Source organism: Triturus cristatus, chromosome 4_2 (genome assembly GCF_964204655.1).
Source record: "Triturus cristatus chromosome 4_2, aTriCri1.1, whole genome shotgun sequence".
Lineage (NCBI taxonomy): Eukaryota > Metazoa > Chordata > Amphibia > Caudata > Salamandridae > Triturus > Triturus cristatus.
In genome coordinates this window covers 158,680,567-158,701,668 of record NC_140586.1, presented here as the reverse complement: position 1 = coordinate 158,701,668, position 21,102 = coordinate 158,680,567, and the positions used below count along the sequence as shown (strand labels likewise).

General features: G+C 49.5%; 1 protein-coding gene across 3 annotated transcripts in view; it reads right to left on the bottom strand.

The window, feature by feature from the left end:
* The window catches only part of TIMELESS (timeless circadian regulator), a 318,102-nt gene that overhangs the window by 181,126 nt on the left and 115,874 nt on the right, over positions 1–21,102 (bottom strand). For all 3 annotated transcript variants that reach the window (XM_085600891.1, XM_085600892.1, XM_085600893.1), the window contains exon 13: positions 10,193–10,321. In XM_085600891.1, the coding sequence (XP_085457017.1) occupies positions 10,193–10,321 (129 nt within the window). The remainder of the gene's footprint in view (positions 1–10,192; positions 10,322–21,102) is intronic.

The window sequence follows — 21,102 nt, the reverse complement described above, 5'->3', positions numbered from 1 at the left end:
TTAGCTTGCAAGGGGGTTCCTCAGAGCGGTGCTCTGCTCTTTCACTGCTATGGCTTTCACCGCTATGGCTTTTTGTACCTTAGTGCTTGGCACTTTTCCAACTGGTGCTGTTCCTCGCCTTTCGTTTCTCTCTTTTCTGTTTCACTGATTTTACGCACACTGTTCCCATACTCTCCACAGTTTTGTTTATGATGGCTCCACGTTGTGGCGCGGAAAAGTTCTCTGAAGAAAACTGATGTCAGCGTGCCGGGGTGGGGCTTATGTGACCTCGCTGACATCACGCCCGCAGACTACGTCAGGGCGGAGTCGTGTGGTACCACCCACCGGCACGCAGAGATGCTGGGGCAAAGAAAGTTTTCTGGGTCCAGTTTCACGCCTGGGGATAATTCTACGTTCAGGAATCTGTGGCTAGAATCGTCTCTACCAGATACATCGTTACCGAAGGTAAGTAACTTGTACATCATGAACTGCCGAGTAGGGACACGGCTCTGCACTTGGCCAGGGAGCATGGGGACGCTACCTGGCAGGGCTCAAAAATTGCTCTTTATCCAGACTTCACGGTGATGGTGCAGGAAGCCAGACGCTAATTTACCGGGGTAAAGGCCACACTCCGAAACCTTGGCCTTAAATACGGCATGTTATATCCTGCACGTCTTGGGGTGGAGGTTGGGAGCCGGGTGCGTTTTTTTGACAATCCTAAGGAGGTCCAAGAATTCTGTAGCACCTATAAAAATAACAATGACCAGTCACTAGACGACAGGGGTGGCCCGTCTCCTCCGCACAGCGGATCCGTCGCAAGTTTGGAACTGTTCTCTGGCTCCGGTGTTGGGTGACATCGTTGAGTATTTGACCCTCCTTTTTGTAATTTGAAATACTTGGGCACACATTGTATTCTGATTGAGTATACTTTTCACAGTTGGTCTGCTGACATGGCGTCGCCACCCCCCTAGGTGGATACCATGGGTTTGTTCAGGTTGATTTGGATGTACCTGTTTATATTTGAGCTCTTCTATTGTACAGCCGATTGGTACTGGTGTTTTTTGTTCGCAGGATGGGGCAGGCCTTTTCCGCAGTGAGGCTGGGTGGGGGATTGGGGTAGGGTTAAATGCCTTTGTTATTGATTCTTGTGCATGTTGTCCTTGGTATTGGTTTATTGTTTTCACCATGACATTTGTCCTCGTCAGACTTCTTAAAACTCTCAGATGGCACAGCTAGGTCTACTCGCAGGTCCCCCTAATTTGTCCCTGTTGTCATGGAATGTCAGGGGTCTTAATAATCAGCGAAAACGACGGCAGGTGGTGATTACCTGAATAGACCTAATATAGACATCACATTCCTGCAAGAAACACACTTACCTGGCACGTTTTGCTGCCAGCTGGGGTGCCCATAGGTATTTTGATAATTTTAGTAAGTAGGCGAGCGGCACGGCAGTTCTAATCCATAAGAGTCCCTTTTCACTGCCGGTTGGTCATCAGGGATGGGGAGGGTCGGCATACTATTGTGGTGGGGTCGGTGATGGGTCACAGGGTCATTCGGATTTGTGTCTACGCCCCCAATGCGGACTCCCCGGAGTTTTTCCATACACTACACACTCAACTTTCCAAACTAGAACCCACACTGATTATAATAGGCGGGGATTTCAATCTCCTTCTGAATACAGACCAGGATAGCACATTAGGCACTCCAGACACCAAACCTAGAGCGAGACGCGCGGTCCGAGACCTCTGCGACCAGTTTTCACGGATAGACATTTGGCGCAGGCGCAACCCTACCACTACTAATTACACACATTTCTCTGGTAAACACAACACATGGACCAGGATCGATTTCTGGCTGATCTCCCCGTGGGTGTCCCCCTGGTATCGGGCGTTGAAGACTCTCCCTAGAATGTATTCGGACCACTCCCCTGTCCAACTATGTCTCCAAGTTCCAAGCGCCGAAGGGTTTGAAAGACAATGGTGCTTTCCCAGTCGTGCTCTTTTAGACGACCTTTTCTGTCATGAGGTCAGTGAAGCAATTGAGGATTATTTTACTATTAATACTAGCTCGTTGGACTCCTGGGTCGTGTTGTGGGAAGGGTTCAAAGCCTACATTTGCGGTGTGTGCATTTCCAAACACGCAGGGGTACTTAGAGCACTAGGCACAACACTGGCGGGGCTAGTGGGAGAACTAGCAACGCTGGGCGCGGAGGCGTAGCATGCTCCCCCAGACTCCTTGCAAAGTAGTAGACTAGCCCTCCTTTCCGAATACAGAAAAGCAGCGGATCGCGAGATCCTTTACCTAGGTAAATATCAAACAGCCCGTAGATACAGTGAGGGTGGTCGTCCAGGTCGCACCCTAGCTCAGATCCTCAGACCACCCTACAGTAAAGCATACATTACAGAGATTCGTGGTAAAGACCGGACACTTCTCACAACTTCCACTGAGATTAGGGATGAATTCCTCTCATACTACACGACGTTAAATACATCTAGACACAGCAGTGATACAACCGTACGAGAGGATTATCTATCCGAAATTGCCTTAGTATTCCTAGAAAAAAACAAGCAGGAGTTCATGGCAGAATCCATCACGGAGAATGAGGTACGTGGGGCAATTAAAGTACTGCGTGGCTCCTCTGCCCCGGGCCTCGGCGGCTTTATCGGGGAGTTTTATAAGGCCTTTTCAGATCTTCTAGCACCAAAATTGATTGAGGTTTATGAGGAGGCCCTGGAAAAACAAACCCTGCCTCCCACATTAAACGAAGCGGTCATTATTCTGCTCCCAAAGCCTGGTAAAAATCCATCTATTTGCGGATCATACAGACCTCTATCAGTATTAAATATAGATTATAAAATCCTAGCTAAAATTGTGGCCAAAAGACTGTCACAATTAATGGAGCTGATTATTTCCTCGGCACAATCAGGCTTTGTTCCTCATCACTCGACCTCATTAAATTTGCGAACTTTGTTCGCAGTATGGCTCGGAATAAATCCCGAAACTCCGGCCGCGGCCATTCTGCTTGATACAGAAAAAGCCTTTGACACACTTGAATGGCCTTTCTTTCTATCCATAATGCGTCGGATGGGTATGCCAGCAGGCTTTATAGCCACCACGAGCCTATTATATAGTCGTCCCACAGCACGACTCCACATAAATTGCACAATATCTGGCCCTTTTGCACTAACCCGTGGTAGCCATCAGGGGTGTCCACTGTCACCCCTTCTGTTCATTCTTGCCATGGACCCTTTAATACGGCACTTCCAGGAACGACATCTCCACAGAGGGCTGCAGTCGAACACGGGCCCCTTTTTGGTTTCATTATACGCCGACGATACCATCCTCTATGTCAGAGAGCCACACCAGAACCTAGCCCCGCTCATCCGGGAAATACTCCGCTTTGGTCGGCACTCTGTGTTGGGTATTAATTGGCACAAATCCATTATTTTTCCTTTAACGAGCACCACGACCCCTTGGGAGTGCGAGTTTCCATTGGAATGGTGCTCAGATTCCGTCAAATATCTGGGTATCCACATGCACCTGAAACAGGACCAGATTATACGCCTTAATTATGGACAAGCGGTTGAGAAACTGGAAACTCAAGTGGAGAAATGGTTGTGCCTCTCTCTATCCATGGCAGACAGAATCGCTATAATTAAGATGATGGTTCCACCCAAATTTTTACATCTTTTTAATACTATCCCCATCCCCCTCACCCATAGTTTCTTTGTAACACTGCGATCCCATCTTATCAGACTGATATGGGGTGGCAGACGGCCTCGTGTTCGATGGAAGATACTCACTTTACCATACGATAGAGGCGGATTTGGAGTGCCGGAATTTTATTTATACTACTTGGTAGCTCCATGTAGTTACGCCTTTGCTTGATACCACCCAGACGCGCGAATCCCATTTCTGCGCCTGAAAGCCGACTTTGTCCTCCGTGAGCGACTGGCGGCTGTTTTACCCACGGGCGAACCCAGGAGTCTACTCGACACAAAAACAGTCTCGACCACTAGCTGGGCTTGGAGCAGGCTCCTCCGCTACACGGGCAATTCAATTGTATATTCCTCTGTCCTCCCATTGCCGAATGCCCGATGGTTCCCCATAACAGGTGAGAAACTCGTGCAACGCACGCTGTCTAAATTTAATATTGTCGAACTAGGCGATCTGTATCCTAGAGGGCATATATTTTCAGCCACAGAGGACACCCGCTTCTATGAAGCCACGTTCATGGATAATTTCGTCGTCAGAACACTCCACTCAGCACTAAGAGCCACGATTGTTGGCTTCCCGCTGGAGCCTGACTCATTCGAGCCGCTACTCATTGAGAATGAGAGTGGTACACACATAATTTCCAAACATTACAAACTATGCATAGCACAAGTTCCTAGTATAGATGACAGGCTCCGTTTGGAGGGGGGAGACCGACCTGGTGCATCCTATTTCGGACGACCAGTGGTCCGTCTGTTGCAAGGTCACAAAAAATGTGTCATTAAATAGTCGTCATAAACTATTATACTACAAGTTTCTTCGTAGAATTTAAATTACATCGGCAAAACTACATAAAATTGACCCCGAAAGGTCCCACACATGCAGGAAATGTGGCGCACAACACGCTGATTTCGCCCATTTGGTCTGGACATGCCCTCGCAAACACCCATACTGGGACCAGGTGCACAAAACATTAGGAAACATTCTTGGGCTCACACTGGTTCCTATCCCGGAGGTGGCACTGTTGGGCTATACGGTCAACTTTCCTAAAGCAGTCCGGAAGCTAGCATCCCTTGGCCTCCTCCTGGCAAAACGAGAGATAGCATTACACTGGGGCAGCAGGATCTCTCCTACGACACAAGGCTGGCTGAATAGTTTAGCGTTCGGTAGTACAAATAGCGAGATCTATTCTGGCCTGCTACCCAGCGCAGCACGCCCTAAAGATATCTAGGGACAATGTAAGGCATATATTGACACCCTGAACAATCCCTCCAAACTCCCAGCCTAACTCAGGGATAGTACCCACGGGTATTGGTTAGGATATTAGGATTGCACACTGATATGTCATGTAAAGCACTGTGCTGCATGGGTGTATTTCACTCCACCTCATTCTCGCCCAGTCAGCATTATCGATTAATCTAGGATAAGGACAACAACGAATAGAGGGTAATGATCTGTCGCTTTGATAAAACTGAAAGGGTCATTTCTACACAGATCGAGCTGTTAAGAACTGAATGGCATGTATTGTGTTGCATAACATGTGTTTATAATCTGACGAGATACCTTTGTGTATTACAAGGAGAGCTGGACATACCATTTTTATATACGTTATATTTCCATGAACTGCAACGAATGAAACATAATGCTTGGTTGTTTGATAATCAATGATAAATAAAGATTTTTTTTTTAAAAACCTTGATCCGTCAGGGACAGTGGAAACAGAGTACTACTTTTCGCTCAGTCACTTGTGCTCACTTGGTCTCATAGAAATACACAGAATAAACTATAGGGACGTTTGCAATAAGCATTTATTGAACCAGTGTCATTCTAGCATAAAATATATGTGTTGCAAAAACCATTAGACAGAAACAGATATATACGATTGCCAGCACCAACAGAGTAAATAAAAGGTAGAATCCTACCATGGTGCTAAAACAGTAAATATATACAGGCATATAGATACACAGCAATAATCAAGCGTACTCCTAAGATGCAAACCCTAGCTAGGTGCACCTAGCATGTATGTAGGTGTAAGGCCAGGAATCCCCCTAGGAAAGAGCCACCCCCCATTACCTGATGGAAGAGAACGATGCACCCTGTCTTGGTCTCGAGATGGACACCCCGCAAGGGCTGTCAGACCACTGTTAGCTGGAGTTTCTGCGTGTAGGGACTCCAGTGTCTCGTGTCAGCATGGAAGCTTCCCCTCTAGTTTGCCCAGCATAGATGTGGTGCTTATATACCCAAAAGGTACCCTCAGGGGTTCTACCTAGATGTGTAATGATACTGTGGGCCTGTCATTCAAGGATGACGATAGCGGTGACTTTTGTACAGAGTTATTATACAGAAGATGGTAATCCTGCTGTGTGATGTTAAGAATCTTCATGCATAATACATTAGGCTAGTTTTCGAAGAAAACCACACAACATTTATTCGGCACATACCTAGGGAAAAGGTCAGCGCCAGAGCAGTTATGTAGAGCAAGGTGGGACAAATGCAGGTAAAATGTTGGGCAGCTACCTAGGCCTATATTGGGGTACATTGGGGCTCATAACAATATTTTGCTTTGTGGCACACTGTACTTTCACACAGAACACCCTGTTTTTTGCGTTCTGTTCATTCCTTGGATTTAGTCTGAACATGTAGACAAGGTCGAACAACAATACCCCTTGTTATTCTGTTCTGGTAAGGCCCTAGCACGTAGACAAAACATGCGAATGCAGCTCTTGTTTGGGAACATGTACTTGAGAGAGAGAGAGGGAGACCTTTCCAGGGAAAAGATTGTGACAGCACCTGAGATGTATAACTTTCATCTGTGTATACTAAGGTACGGGGTCTGCTGCTAACACCTAGAGATCTACTGATATTTAACCAATTTGCTTCTGTAGAAGGGGAGGGAGGTTACGTTACACTGTCGTATATAAGGATGATCCATTTATGATTTACAGACTAATTGCTATGCTAACCCTATTTGCGTTGGACATTTTCCTACTTGTTGTGGCACGTATACTGCATACTAGAGCACGATAGTTAAAATACACATTTTAAACTTTACTTGTGTCTGTTTCCCAGTTAGTTACTTGTTGCAACAACGTCCTGTTTCCCCCTCACCATAGGAGTGTAGAAAGTTCGTTGTGACCTTCCATTCCAACCCTGAAAACAGTTTTCAATAAGCTAAGCAGACTCAAAGCGTTATTGTTTCAAAAAGATGTGGCTCTCATTTCCGCACGCAAGACCTTCTATTGCAGGTGGCGAGAATTTCTAGTGAAATACAATCATTACTGAACACAAATCTCCCCCTGCATTTCGGATAATTGATACATCAAAAATGTAATGAGTCTGATAATCAGGCCTGGCACATTTTTTTTAAACGCGTGGGCTCTAGCTTCGTGACTTATTTTCAAACTATTTTTGGAGTAATACTAGCTTTTATACATTCTATTTTTCCAGCGTATTTGGTGGGTTCCCGCTAATGCTCTTTTTGATTTGTGGCATCATGGTGCAGTTCCTTTTATTCCACAATAGCTGTTCCATCTGTGGTCCTGCCCGGACAGGCATCGCTGCAGCTGTACCGTGAGTGAATGCTACAATTTTTGGGAATGATGCCTCTAGATGAGGAATTTTGTCCGACCTTCCGATATGCTTACTTCGCCTGTGTGCAGCCTGTGTTTCATTGTATCTGGTGCCCCTTTCAGTGAGCCCTGGATATCTAACTGGCTACCCCATCTCATGCGGACCTGGATTTCGAACTGTTGATGGGTCCCTTAGTGGCTCAAAACCAGGACTTGTATACAATGCAACGTTGGGGCCAGTGGCCGGAGGTGGTCCCTGTGCAACTGCACAGCATCTAATGGATCTTATTTTCATCGAAGTCCACACAGGTTTTCCTTGGATGGCTCTATCTACAACTGGAAATAAGGAGCGTGTTTGTTCCTTTAACCTGCTCAATTGGATGGCAGCTATTTCCAATTTGGAAAGCTCGGATATCTTACTGGAATTGATGTTGTTCCATTTGGCCTCTTACATCTTGGGTCCAGGCGATACGCTGTAATTGGATATTTATTTGTGCACAAAATCTTCCATCGCATTCTGCAACACTATTTTTCAGACAATCTTGACCTGCAATTGCATACACACTTTGGTTCAGCTTATCTGATTAACGTTTTCATTCAGTGCTACTATCCTGACCAAGGGGACGTGTCATATGTCCCATGCAGGCCCACTGTAGTTTTTCTCTATGTTAGCACGAGCACGTTACAGACTGTCCTCTGCTTTGCGCATGTTACTGTACAGACATGTACTGTACAGAACCCCTCCCAGTCGCCCCCTTCTTCCGATTCCTGATAAACAAGAGGAATGATCGGAACCGGACTGTAGAGATGGTAGGACTCAAGCGGCGTCGGATGCGGCGTCGGCGGACGCCGTGCCGGCGTCGGGTCCGGATGAGGGCTAAACTGGGGCGTCGGCGTCACAGGCGTCGGTGGCGCCGGTGACGGCGTCGGTGGTTCAGGCGTCGGCGCCGGTGGAGGAGTGACTAGGTCAACCGGCGTCGACTGGGGCCCAGGCAAGGGCCCCGCGGGGACCTGCGGCGTCGAGACCGGAGTCGTCGACGGCGCCGGGGCCGGAGCCGCCGGCACGCGAGGTCGCCCAGTCGAGTCCGCGGGGCCCGAAGGCGCGCCAGCGGGCGTCGACGGCGGGGCCAGGCTCCTCATGGCCGAGAGGAAGGCACTGATCTCCGCCGGCGCCGCGTCAGCCCCAGGGACCGGAAGGTATGGGGGCGGACGCGGCACCTGCGGCTCCGCCGGAGCCGCGGGGGTGGAACCACTTGGACCCTCGGCCGAGTCGCGCGACCGGCGAGGGGAGTCCGAAGAGCGATGTCGCCGCTTGGACTTCTTAGAGTGTTTGGACTTACCCGACGACTTGGAGCCCGACGATCGATGGTGGCGTCGGCTAGGGCTCCGCGAGCGATCCTTGGACCTCCTCCTGGACCGGGATCGCGCACGACGCGGAGCCGAGTGGCGAAGCTCGAGAAGCTTGCGGGACCGCTCCCGCCTAGCCTTCGAAGTCAGGGCCTGACAGTCGTTGCACGACTCCGCGTCGTGGTCGGGGCCTAAGCAGTAGAGGCACCGGCGGTGGTGATCGGTCACCGACATCAGTCGATGACAATCTTCGCAAGCCTTGAACCCAGGCATCCTACCGGCACCAGATGTCGACAGACAAGGATCAAAAATGATCAAAAAGATTTAGTCAAAAAAGACTAAAAGGGGTAGCTCTCCCGGATCTGCGCTTACTGGCGCGGAAAAAAGAAGAACTGACGTCAGCGCGCGAGGGCGGCGTCTAAGTACTCCGACGACGTCATCCCGGCGCACGACGCCGACGACGGACGCGGAGCCGCAGACGACGCCTAGCGACGCGCAAGGGGTATTGCTGACGAAAAATCTTCCGGATCCAGTCTGACGCCTGGGGATATTCTAAGGTGAGGAATCTAACTAACGTGTTTCTTTCAGATATATATTGCTTTGTGCCACACTGTACTTTCACACAGAACATGCTGTTGTTTTTGCGTTCTATTCTTTCCTGGGATTTAGTCGGAGCATTCAGACAAGGTCGAACAACAAGGCCCCTTGTTATTTTGTTCTGGTCAGGCCCTAGCACCTAGTAAAAACAAGCAAATGCAGCTGTTCGTTTGGGAACACGTACTTTTGTGATATAAGTTTGCACAGATAGGTAACACACACTTGGAGAGGGACCTTTCCAGGGGAAAGCTTTTTACAGCACCTGAGATGTAGACCTTTCATCTGTGTATACTAAGGTACGGTGTTTGTTGCGAACACCTAGAGATCTTAAGATATATAATCGTTTTCCTTCTGTAGAAGGGGAGGGAGGTTACATTACTCTGCCATATATTATGACCGCTCCATTTATGATTTACAGACTACTTGCTATGCTAACCGTATTCGTGTTAGGCATTTTCCTACTTGTTGTGGCACGTATACTGCATACTAGAGCACGGTAGTTGAAATAAACATTTTAAAGTTTCCTTGTGTCTCTGGGAGAGCGGAAGGGTGTGTCCTGTGACTGCGATTCCTGAGAGTGTAGGGAGTAATGTGTTCTGGGGTGTCTAATCACTTGTTCCTCTGTGAGTGAGTAGGAGGGCAAGTGAGACACTATAGCTTGTCGGTCCCAGGCTCATGGTTACTCAGGTGGTAGGATGACTCAGTCCCTTCCTATTAAGGTTCCATAATCCCAAGCATAGTTCTGTGACTCAGCAGAATCCCTGCAACAGTAAAAAGCACAGTGTTGTATGCTCTGAATGACTGCTCTGAGCAGACATTTGGTGACTGCACAAAGTGAGCTGTTCACATTGTTTACTTTGTTTAGAAAATCAGACCGCAGCAGAGAATGCCCTGCTCCCAACACGCTGCCTTCATTAGAGAGTTGATCTTGGGTATGGTCTGCTCAAGACTGGCATTGTGTTTCCTAGACAGGAGCTTTTCCTTACCTTTGCACAGTTGTTCAGCTCTACAGACAGTGACTGCCAAATCTCCTCCAGCTGCTCAGGGGTCTTCGTCTGTGCTCCACTAGAAGCCTTTGCCTTCTTTTTCTTCTTCTTCCTCTTAACTTTTTTGTTCTGTGGATAGAGAAAGCATGGCCACTGAGTGCAACTGTGAAGGTTTTTCTAAGGTTCCAGGGAAGTCAAGTCAAAGGTTAATGCAACAAATGTTGGAGTTACTGTCATTTACCACTGGACTCCTGGGCCCGCAACACTACTGCACTCAAACACAATGATCAAGTAACGTTTTTAGCACTTGCCTCTCATAGTACAGGAGTGTGCGCTTAAGGCTTACTCCAAGGGGCGCTGTGGGGTAAGCAACTCTGAAACCATAAAACACTTGAAAACACCTAACTTGAATATTGAGGCAGTTCTTTTTAGAACAAAGGACGTTATTACAGTTTAATTAAAATATAAACATGGAATGCAGATTTAATTAGTCATGCTCATAACCAATACCGGAGACGGAGATTCGGCATTGAGCTATCAGCAGCCCACTGACAAGCTTCTGAGAGGAAGATTCTCGCCATTCCACGAGAGCAACCAAGTGATGATCATGAGTTGCGGGGGAGAACGAAAATGCCAACATTGTAAGAGGGCTCAATAGAGAACATAAGAAAGGAGTCAAGGTTTAGGACAAATGAGACATCATTACATTGTATATTAAGCAAACAAACATCATCCATGTGAGGAAGTTACTACTAAAAATAGACATCACAGCACATCTCGGTCCCTAAGCATTTTGAAAATACCACATAATCGAAGCTCCATGCCACAAGGGAGCTTTACAATTTGTCCTAAGAGGATGATGACAACCTACCATGACTCAACCAAGACAGCCGGGAGATAATGGTAGCAGTGGAACCCCATTATCATTGAGATGGAAGCTAAATTGTCCATGCTCCAAGCTTGACAATTTTAGCACACCACCACATTGTGCCTAACCCAGCAGATGCCGAAGAAACAAGTTACTTACCTGTAACTATAGTTCTCCAGTATTGGAATCTTTCCTAGATTCATATACTTGAATCATTCCCCGTTGTCGAGATGGGAGTACCCGGTATTATAAAAATATTGTCTCAATAGACAGACACATAAGGCCTAGGCCTTAAAACCTTTTATAACATTTCGCTGCCTTTCAATAAAAAAGGACCAAACTTAAAACTCAACCAATCAGAAGAGACCAGCCTGTCGAAGCACAAGTGCACATAATAGAAAAAAGCTGAGATAAGTAGTGAGCCTTCTCCAAGGGAGGCGTGCGGGTCGCATGTGAATCTATGAAAGATTCCAATACTGGAGAAGAACAAGTTACTTACCTTCGGTAACAATATATCTGTGAGAAACATTAGTTAGTTAGATTCCTCACCCTAGAATATCCCCAGGCATCAGGCTGGATCCGGAAAGATTTTGTGTCAGCAATACCCTTGCACGTCGCTAGGCGTCGTCTGCGGCTCTGCGTCAATCGTCGTAATCGCCGGGATGACGGAGTACTTAGACGCCGCCCTCGCGCGCTGACGTCAGTTCTTGTACATAGCTTTCCGCGCCAGGAATGCAGAGCCATGCAAGTGACCGACACTGGTGCCAAAAATTCTAGGGCCCTGAAAGGGATGACCTCAACCCTAGATATCGGTTCGCAGAACGGGGAGGATGGGTGGGGCGGTGAGGAATCTAACTAACTAATGTTTCTTACAGATATGTCGTTACCGAAGGTAAGTAACTTGTTCATCTGAAAGAAACACGTTAGTTAGATTCCTCACCTTAGAATAGATACCCCAGCAATACCAACCCCGGCGGTGGGCCTGCGAACCAATATCACACCAGAAAGTCCTGGAGAACAGAACGGCCAAAGAAGCCATCTCTCCGGACTTGGCTGTCCAGGCAATAGTGTTTGGCAAACGTGTGCAGCGAGGCCCACATTGCTGCCTGACAGATGTCCTGCAAGGGGACTCCCCGGCCCAGGGCAGTGGTCGCCGCCGTGGCCCGAGTGGAATGGGCCCTCAGTCCTACAGGAGGTTCCTTTTTAGCTAAAGAGTAACAGGCTTTGATACACAAAACGTCCCACCGAGAGATGGTTCGTTTGTGCACCGCCCGCCCCTTCTTAGCGCCCACGTAGCCAACAAAGAGTTGGTCGTCCATCCGGAACGGTTTGGTGCGGTCCAGATAGAAAGACAGCGCCCTCTTTGGGTCAAGACGGTGGAGCCTCTCTTCCTCTTTCGAAGGATGCGGAGGCGGAAAGAAGGTGGGCAGAGTGTCCGATGTGAAAGGCAGTTACCACCTTAGGGAGAAAGGAAGGACGAGTCCTGAGAACTTTGTCCGGATGGACAGAAAGAAAAGGAGGCTTAGAAGAGAGCCTGGAGCTCACTCACCCATCTAGCAGAGGTGGTGGCAACCAGGAAAGCAGTCTTAAGAGTGAGAAGCCGAAGGGGACAATTATGAAGTGGCTCAAAGGGAGCGCACATCAGAAAGGTCAAAACAAGGTTCAAATCCCATTGAGGCATTACGAAAGGGACAGGAGGAAACATGTGAGTAATGCCATTAAAGAACCGAGAAACAACAGGGGATTTGAAAAGAGAAGGCTGATCAGGAAGCCGTAAGAAAGCAGAAATAGCTGAAAGATAACCCTTGAGGGTGCCCAGCGCAGAGCCCTGCTGGGCCAAGGAAAGAAGAAAGAGGAGAACCTCCGAAAGAGGGGCGGAAAGGGGATCCACAGCCTTTGCTGTGCGCCGTGCCACAAATTTGTTCCACCTGCAGGCGTATACCGATTTTGTGGAGGGACGGCTGGCTGCCAGAATAACATTACAGACTTCAGGAGGCAAGTCAAATGGCATCAACTGCCGCCGTTCAATCTCTACGCATGGAGGTGGAGGCTGGACAGGTTCCAGAAGAGGCAGTCGTATCGGGGGATCGATCGACAGACTGAGTAGCTCGGGATACCAGTATCTTCGTGCCCAATCCGGAGTCACAAGGATGACTTGGGCCCGGTCGCGCCTGATCTTCTTCAGCACTCTGGGCAGAAGTGGTATAGGCGGAAAGGCGTACAACAGACCGCAACTCCACTCGCGACGAAAGGCGTCCCCTAGCGAGTGCCGCCTTGGAAACTCCAACACGCAGAACCGCTGACATTGCGCGTTCTCTTCGTGGCGAATAGATCTAACCAAGGCTCTCCCCACTGCCGAAAGAGGCCTTGCGCCACGTCAGAGTTTAGACGCCATTCGTGATCCATCATGCACCGGCGGCTGAGTTCGTCTGCTCTGGCATTCAGAGAGCCCGCCAGATGTTAAACCACCAGGGTGATGCCCTGATGTTACAGCCATGTCCAGAGGCGCAGAGCCTCCTGACAAAGGGTCCACGACCCCACCCCGCCTTGCTTGTTGCAATACCACATGGCGGTGGTGTTGTCCGTGAACACCTGCACTACACTTCCCCGGACAGAGGGAAGGAATGCCTTCAGTGCAAGTCGGATCGCCCTCAGCTCCAGAAGGTTGATATGGAGCCGGGACTCCGCCGGAGACCAGAGGCCTCTGATCTCCGCCTCTCACATGTGCCCCCCCCCCATCCCAGGAGGGATGCATCCGTCACTACCACGTGCTCCGGTTGGGGTAGGGAGAGGGATCTGCCACTGACCCAATCGCGGTCCGCGAGCCACCACTGCAACTGACTCGCAGTGCCCTCCGAGATCAGGACGTGGTCGGACAGGTTGCCCCGATGCTGGGCCCACTGAAACTTAAGGTCCCACTGCAGAGCCCGCTTTCGCCATCTGGCGTGATGCACCAACAGGATGCAGGAGGCCATCAGACCCAGAAGCCGCAACACCAACCTGACCGAAACCCGGGATAGAGGCCGAAAGATGGGAATCAGAGCCTGAATATCCCGGACCCGCTGTTCCGGAGGATAGGCCCAGAACTGTGCCGAGTCCAGAACCGCTCCGATGAAGAGGAGCTTCTGGGAGGGACTCAGATGCGACTTCGGCACATTGATGGAGAACCCCAGCAAATGCAAGAGGTCGGCCGTAGTCTGGAGGTGGGAGACGACTGCCTGGGGCGAGACCGCCTTCAACAACCAGTCGTCGAGATAGGGGAAGACTGGAACCCCCAATCTGCGCAGATGAGCTGCGACCACCGCCATCACTTTCGTGAACACCCGAGGGGCACTGGTGAGGCCGAAGGGGAGCACGGTAAACTGAAAATGCTCTTGGCCCACCGTGAACCGCAGGTAACGCCGGTGGGCCAGCAGGATGGGGATGTGGAAATAAGCGTCCTGCAAGTCCAATGCTACCATCCAGTCTCCAGGGTCTAGGGCAGCCAGAACCAGAGCTAAGGTGAGCATCTTGAACTTCTCCTTCCGGAGGAAGGCGTTGACGCTCCTAAGGTCCAAGATAGGAACACGCTCGATGGCCCCCTTGGCCAAGAGGGCCGTAACTTCCTCCTGCAGAAGTTGCAAGTGATCCCCCGAAATTGGCACGAAAGGGACGAAAAGCGAAATTTTGCGGGCGCGGACCGAAAGGCTCGAGGACATGGCCGTAGCCCTGGAGTCCTTAAAGCGCTCCAGCAGACTATCCGCTTTGTCGCCAAAAAGGTGACTGCCATCAAAGGGCATGTCCATGAGGGTGCTCTGGACAACCCCGGAAAAACTCGTGGACCGCAGCCAGGCGTGGCGACGAAGCACCACCATGGTCGACATTGCCCTGCCCAGCGAGTCCGTTGTGTCCAGTCCACATCGGATGGCATGCCGTGCTGCATCCTGCCCCTCGGCAAGAGCCGGGGCGAGTCGTGTCCGGGCCTCGTCTGGACACTGGGGCAGCACGTCCTCCACCGTATCCCACAGGGAGTGGGAGTAACGGTCCAAAAGACACGCGGTATTGATAGACTGCAACCCCAAACTAAGGGAGGCGAACAGCTTCTTCCCACACTGTTTTAGCCTTTTGGATTCCCGATCTGGGGGAACAGACAGGAAGGAGGTCTGGGAGATAGAGGGCTGGATAACCAGGTTCTCGGACGTGGGGGGTTGGGACAGAAAACTGGGGTCACATTCTGGTCCACAGGAGGAACTGTGGAGGGCTTGGACCAGGTGCCCTTCAGAACGTCAATGAGTGCCTCATTGAACTGCAGCAGAGGCTCCAAGGAGCTTGCTGACGGTTGAAGCACTTCGGTGAGATTCGTCCTCACGGCCACAGCAGGCAGTTCTAGCCCAAGGGCTTCGGCCGCCTTGCGCAGCACCACAGAACATGCAGCACCCTCCTCTGAAGCCACGGTCGGAGGAGAGATGAAGCCAGTGTCAGGGGAGGTGTCAAAACCACTGGCATCCCCAAGCTCGTCTGCCCAGTCCTGAGATAACTGGCCCTGCCGGGACAGAGGGTCCTCAGACCGCTCCCAGTCGTCACCGTCATCAGATTCCTGGTATACAGGTGGAATGATCGGAGCCGGGCGGAAGATGAAATTGCTACCCATCGACTTCGGGTGCGGCGCCGCTCCAACCCCCGGCCCGGATCGGGACTAAACTGGGGAACGGCGTCGTCCGAGGACGGGGCCGGGGGTGGTACCGGAGGAGTTGCCGCCGGCGGAGGGGTCGCGAGGTCGACCAGCCCCGACTGGGATCCAGGCCTGGATCCCCCGGGGACCTGCGGCGTCAGGACCGGTGTCGACGACGGCGCCGGGGCCGGAGCCGCCGGCTCGCTAGGCCTCCCAGTCGAGCCTGCGGGGCCCGAAGGCACTCCGGCAGGCGTGGACGGCGGAGCCAGGTTCCTCATGGCCATGAGGAAAGCACTGACCTCCGCCGGAGTCGCATCAGTCCCAAGGACCGGAGGGTATGGGGACGGACGAGACCCCTGCGGCTCCGTCGGAGCCGCGCGGGTGGTGCCACCCGAACCCTCAGCCGAGTCACGCGACCGGCGAGGGGAGTCAGAAGAGCGATGTCGCTTCTTCCACTTCTTGCTGTGCTTCGACTTACCAGATTTCGAGGACTTGGACCCCGACGAGCAGTGGTGGCTGCGGCTCCGCGACCGGTTCCTCGACCTCCTCCTCGACCGGGACCTTGAGCGGCGCGGAGCCGACTGCCGGTACTCTAGTAGCTTGCGGGACCGCTCCCGCCTAGCTTTCGAAGTCGAGGCCCGGCAGTCGAGGCACGACTCGGCGTCGTGGTCAGTTCCAAGGCAATAGAGGCACCAGCGGTGGTGGTCCGTAACCGATATCAGTCAGTGACCGGAGTCACAAGCCTTAAAGCCAGACATCCCTACCGGCACCAGAGTCGATGTCGACAAGAATAGAACCAGAAGAGTTAAAAAAAAGTTTAGTCAAAAAGTGACTAAAAGGGTATGCTGTTCCCGGATCGGCGCTTACTGGCGCGGAAAAAAGAATAACGGACGTCAGCGCGCGAGGGTGGCGTCTAAGTACTCCGACGACGGACGCGGAGCCGCAGACGACGCCTAGCGACGCGCAAGGGTATTGCAGACGAAAAATCTTTCCGGATCCAGCCTGACGCCTGGGGATATTCCAAGGTGAGTAATCTAACTAACGTGTTTCTTTCAGATCTATAGTTACAGGTAAGTAACTTGTTTCTTACTCAAGATTGGAGCTTTCATAGATTCACATGCTTGAATCAGAATAGTGAGCAGTAAGTACCACATTTTCATGCCATAAAACTACGACAGTAGATGCATTCCTGAAAGCATTAATCGTATTAATCGTATACATTAATATATACATATAAATGCATAAAAAAATGAATATTCAACCATTGAAAATGTGAGACAGTACAGGATGGTGGGAAGGAACCCAAGAAGAAGTCTCACCTTATTGAAAGATGTCTGAGAACCGCTTGTCCCAATGCCGCATCTCGCTTATTCCCAGCATCCAAACAGTGCCTGGTGAATGTGTGCGGCGTCTTCCATGTTGCTGCTCTACAAATGTCAGGCAGGAATACGCTTGCAAACAGTGCTGTAGATGTGGATATCACTCTTGTAGAATGGATACGAACTCTTGACGTCAGAGGATAATCCGCTTGTTGATGACAAAATACAACTGCACTTGAAATCCATCTGGAAATGCTCGGTTTAGTGATGTAGAAACCTTTTCTGGGTGCACTGTATGCAATAAGGCGGTGATTTGACTTATGAAATGACGTAGTCCTGTTCAAGTAAAATTTTAGGCACCTTTTAACATCTAGAGAGTGCAGAGCAGGCTCCGCAGTAGTTTGCGGATTTGGGAAGAATGAGTTCAGAACAATAGGTTAGTTAAGATGGAAATCTGAGGGGACCTTAGGGATAAATGTAGGGCTTGGTTGTAGAATGACCTTGTCTTGTTTAAACTGTAAGAAGATTTCTTCAGAAGTGAAAGCTTGAAGCTTGCCGAAGTAAGAGCTAGGAGAACAGCCACTTTCCAAGATAGGAACTTCATGGCCTTTTTATGAATAGGTTCACAAATGGTGTTTCATTAGTTGACTGAGCACCGTATTTAGTTGCCATATAGGAGGAGGTGACCTTACTGGAGGGAACATTCTAAAAAGCCTCTTGAGAAACGGTTTTATTATTCTGCAGGACCATAGAGATGGAGCTTTAGCTGTTCTGCGGAAACTGGAAATGGCAGCCAAATGGACTTTGACACGTGGGCTAAACCTGAGCGAGCCAAGAGAAGTAAATAGGGTAAGACTTCCTCAGGAGAAGAATGGAGAGGACTAACGTAAGACGATGCGCACCACGTGCAGAATCTTTTCCATTTCAATGAGTAAGTCCTGTTAGTACTATCTGCTCTTGCTTTAGCCAGCACCTGTCTGCAGTCCTGTGGGATTTCCAGGTGTTGAAATTCTCGGAACTCAGGCACCAGGCTGACAATTTCAGAGAACAGGGGTTTGGATGGCACACTTGTCCCTGGTCAAGAGAGACGAAATTCGTCTGTAGTGGATCGGAGAGATGACTGACAGTAGGCGAGGCTAGGCTGGAGCCATCAGAATGACTTTGCAGGGTTCTGTCTTTATCTTCTTTAACACCCGTGGCAGGAGAGGAATGGGGGAAAGGTGTAAGCAAATATGCCAGACCAAGCTACTGAAAAGGCATTCCCCCATAAACCCTGGTGGTGATACCAACTTGCGAAGTACTGGCATTCCGCGTCTTCTGGAGATGCGAACAGATCTATGTTTGGCTTGCCCCATTGGGATAAAATGTTGTCTAGAATGTGCTGATCCAGCTCTCACTCGTGGCAAGCAGTCTTTAATCTGCTCAATGTGTCCGCTATGATATTTTGTTTTCCTTGGACGTACTCCGCTGATAGATGCACTTTGTGATGAATTGCCCAACGCCATATGAGTTGGGCTTCCCGAGACAGCAGGAGAGATCTTGTTCCTCCCTGTTTGTTGAGGAAGTGCATTGTTGTGGTGTTGTCCGTCCTGACAAGGACAAGGACGTCATGTGCAATGCATTTTAGGCAGAAATGCTTGGAGCGCTAGGTTAACTGCTTGCAGCTTGAGAAGATTGATATGAAGATCCCTGTGGGAAGGCGGCCATCTTCTGCGGACCTGTAAATCTTGCAGGAAAGCACCCCAGCCCTCTAGTGATGCATCCGTTGTAATCACGAGAGGAACGGCCTGTGATAGTAACGGTAGACCTCGCGATAGTTTGTGAGGTTGCGTCCACCAGTCCATGGCCGTTATCTTGGGAGGAGTGATTCGGATCAGAACGTCGAAAGAGCACTATTGGTATCCATTGTTCGTTCAAAGCCTCCTGAAGAGGACGCATTTGGAGTCGACAATGAGGTATGAGAGGGATACAAGAAGACATCATCCCTAAGAGGGATTTGAATAGGCGTACTGAAATGGACTTTTTTTGGATAAACAAAGTGGGTTCGTCCACATTGTTTATTCATATATTTGAACTGGGGGTAGGGACGTTTCCCATAACTTCCTCGCTCTCTCCTTGATGAATACTACTTTCTTTTTTGGACCCTGCTTGCCAAGGATCTTGTCCTCTGTTGTCTCTCCAGAGTAGGATAGGCCTTGTGTTCCATAATGTCCAGGGGTAGTCCCCAGAAACACCTGTCGGCAGGATGGTTGTAAAATCGACTTTTCTACATTTAAAGTGAGGCCCAAGTTCTTGAAAAGTTTTAGACAGGCTTTGGTGGATGCTATTGCTGCCTCATATGTGGGGGTTTTGAGAAGCCAATCGTCTAGATAAGGGAAAATTTGATGATGCTGCTGCCTTAGAAATGCTGCGACTGGTGCCAAACATTTTATGAAAATACAGGGAGCCGATTTTAGTCCGAAGGGTAAGACGCAGAATTGAAAGTGACTGCCGGCCACTGTAAATCTTAGAAACGTTGTGCTTTTGGCATATGGTATATGAAAATATGCGTCCTGGAGATCCAGCGACGCCATTTAATCATTCCGGTTGAGGAGGTGAAGCACATCCTGAATAGAAATCATACGGAACAATTGTTTTTTGAGGACTTTAAGTTCTGCAAATCTAAGATCGGTCTCCAGTTTTTCAGATTCTTCCGTATCCAGAAAAAACAGGAGTAAAACCCCTTCCCTCTCTGATTGAAAGGAACTCATTCTATTGCTCCTTTTTGTAACATGTTGGTAACTTTAATCTTTAACAGGTGTAGATGCTTCTGTAGGCGAGGCTGAGGAGGGTTCGTTGGAGGGATCTCTACAAATTCCAAAGAGTGGCCAAATTGGATACGGTTTAGGACCTCTCGGTCTTAAGTTATGTCCCACCACTGCTGTAAAGAACGGGAAATTTTGCTCCCCACCGGGGATGGAGTTAGTGGGATAGAGGCAGATAGCTGGGAGAGGTCATTGTTGTCGAATGGACTCCTTACCATGGCGTCCTGATTTTTCTCTGCAAGAAGCCTTGTTGTAGGCTGCAGCAGGTGGTTGGCGGCTAATATACTGTGGTCTATATTGTTGAGCAGACGCAAGATATGCTGAATAACAGGATAGTTGGTATCCTGATCTGTAAAATTGATAACCCCTTCCTCGTGAGCCACAAAAAGTAGTCTTTTTGCACTGTAAAGTCCCCAGAGACTTATATCAGTATCTTTCTTGATAGTCTGCAAGGCTTCATCAACGTGGCTACCAAATAACTCTTCACCACTGTAAGGGAGGTCATGAATTTTTGTTTGTATTTCAGGCCTGAATGTGGTGACTTTGAGCCAGCCTTGATGCCTCAAGACGGCCGCTCCGCTAGCTGCCTGAACCCAGTGGAAGCTACATCCATAGCACATTCTTTCACGTCAGAGGCAGTCCGTTTATCCTCAAGAAGAATTCTCTTAGCTTCCTCCTGGTCATCTGGGGGAAGCTTGTCCAAAAGTGGTGACAAGTCTGACCACATCTGCCTATTATAACAGCCCAGTAAAGCCAGAGAGTTCGCTGCTCAGACCGTTATAGCCAACATCGTTGAAAAACGCTTGCCGATGTTGTCAAGCTTTCTTCCTTCTTTGTCAGGAGGAGCAGTCAGGGGAGATGAAGGATTTTTAGAGCGGCGCTGCTTGTGAGATTACAGAATCTGCTTTTGGATGACCTATAAAAGAAGCTGGAGCATCATCCAGAGATTTATATTTTTTGTTTAGTCTCGGCGACACAGGTGTAACTGTTGCTGGATTTTGCATTATTTTGCATTATTTTGCATTATTCTGAGCCCCTCTTTCCATGTGTAATCTATAATAGGCAAAGATCTTACCGTTTTTCAACAGTCTTGTTGATGCATAGGCATTGGTAAATCAAAGCGCTTAGCAGCTCTCTCCAGAAGGTTGTGGAAACCCCCAATATCTTCCGGAGGTAAATCCGCTTGTGGGGGAGATGGAGATTCCAGAGTGGGGATGATGAAGGAATCCCATTCATCCTGTTGAATCTCTCCTTCCTCACTCTCAACT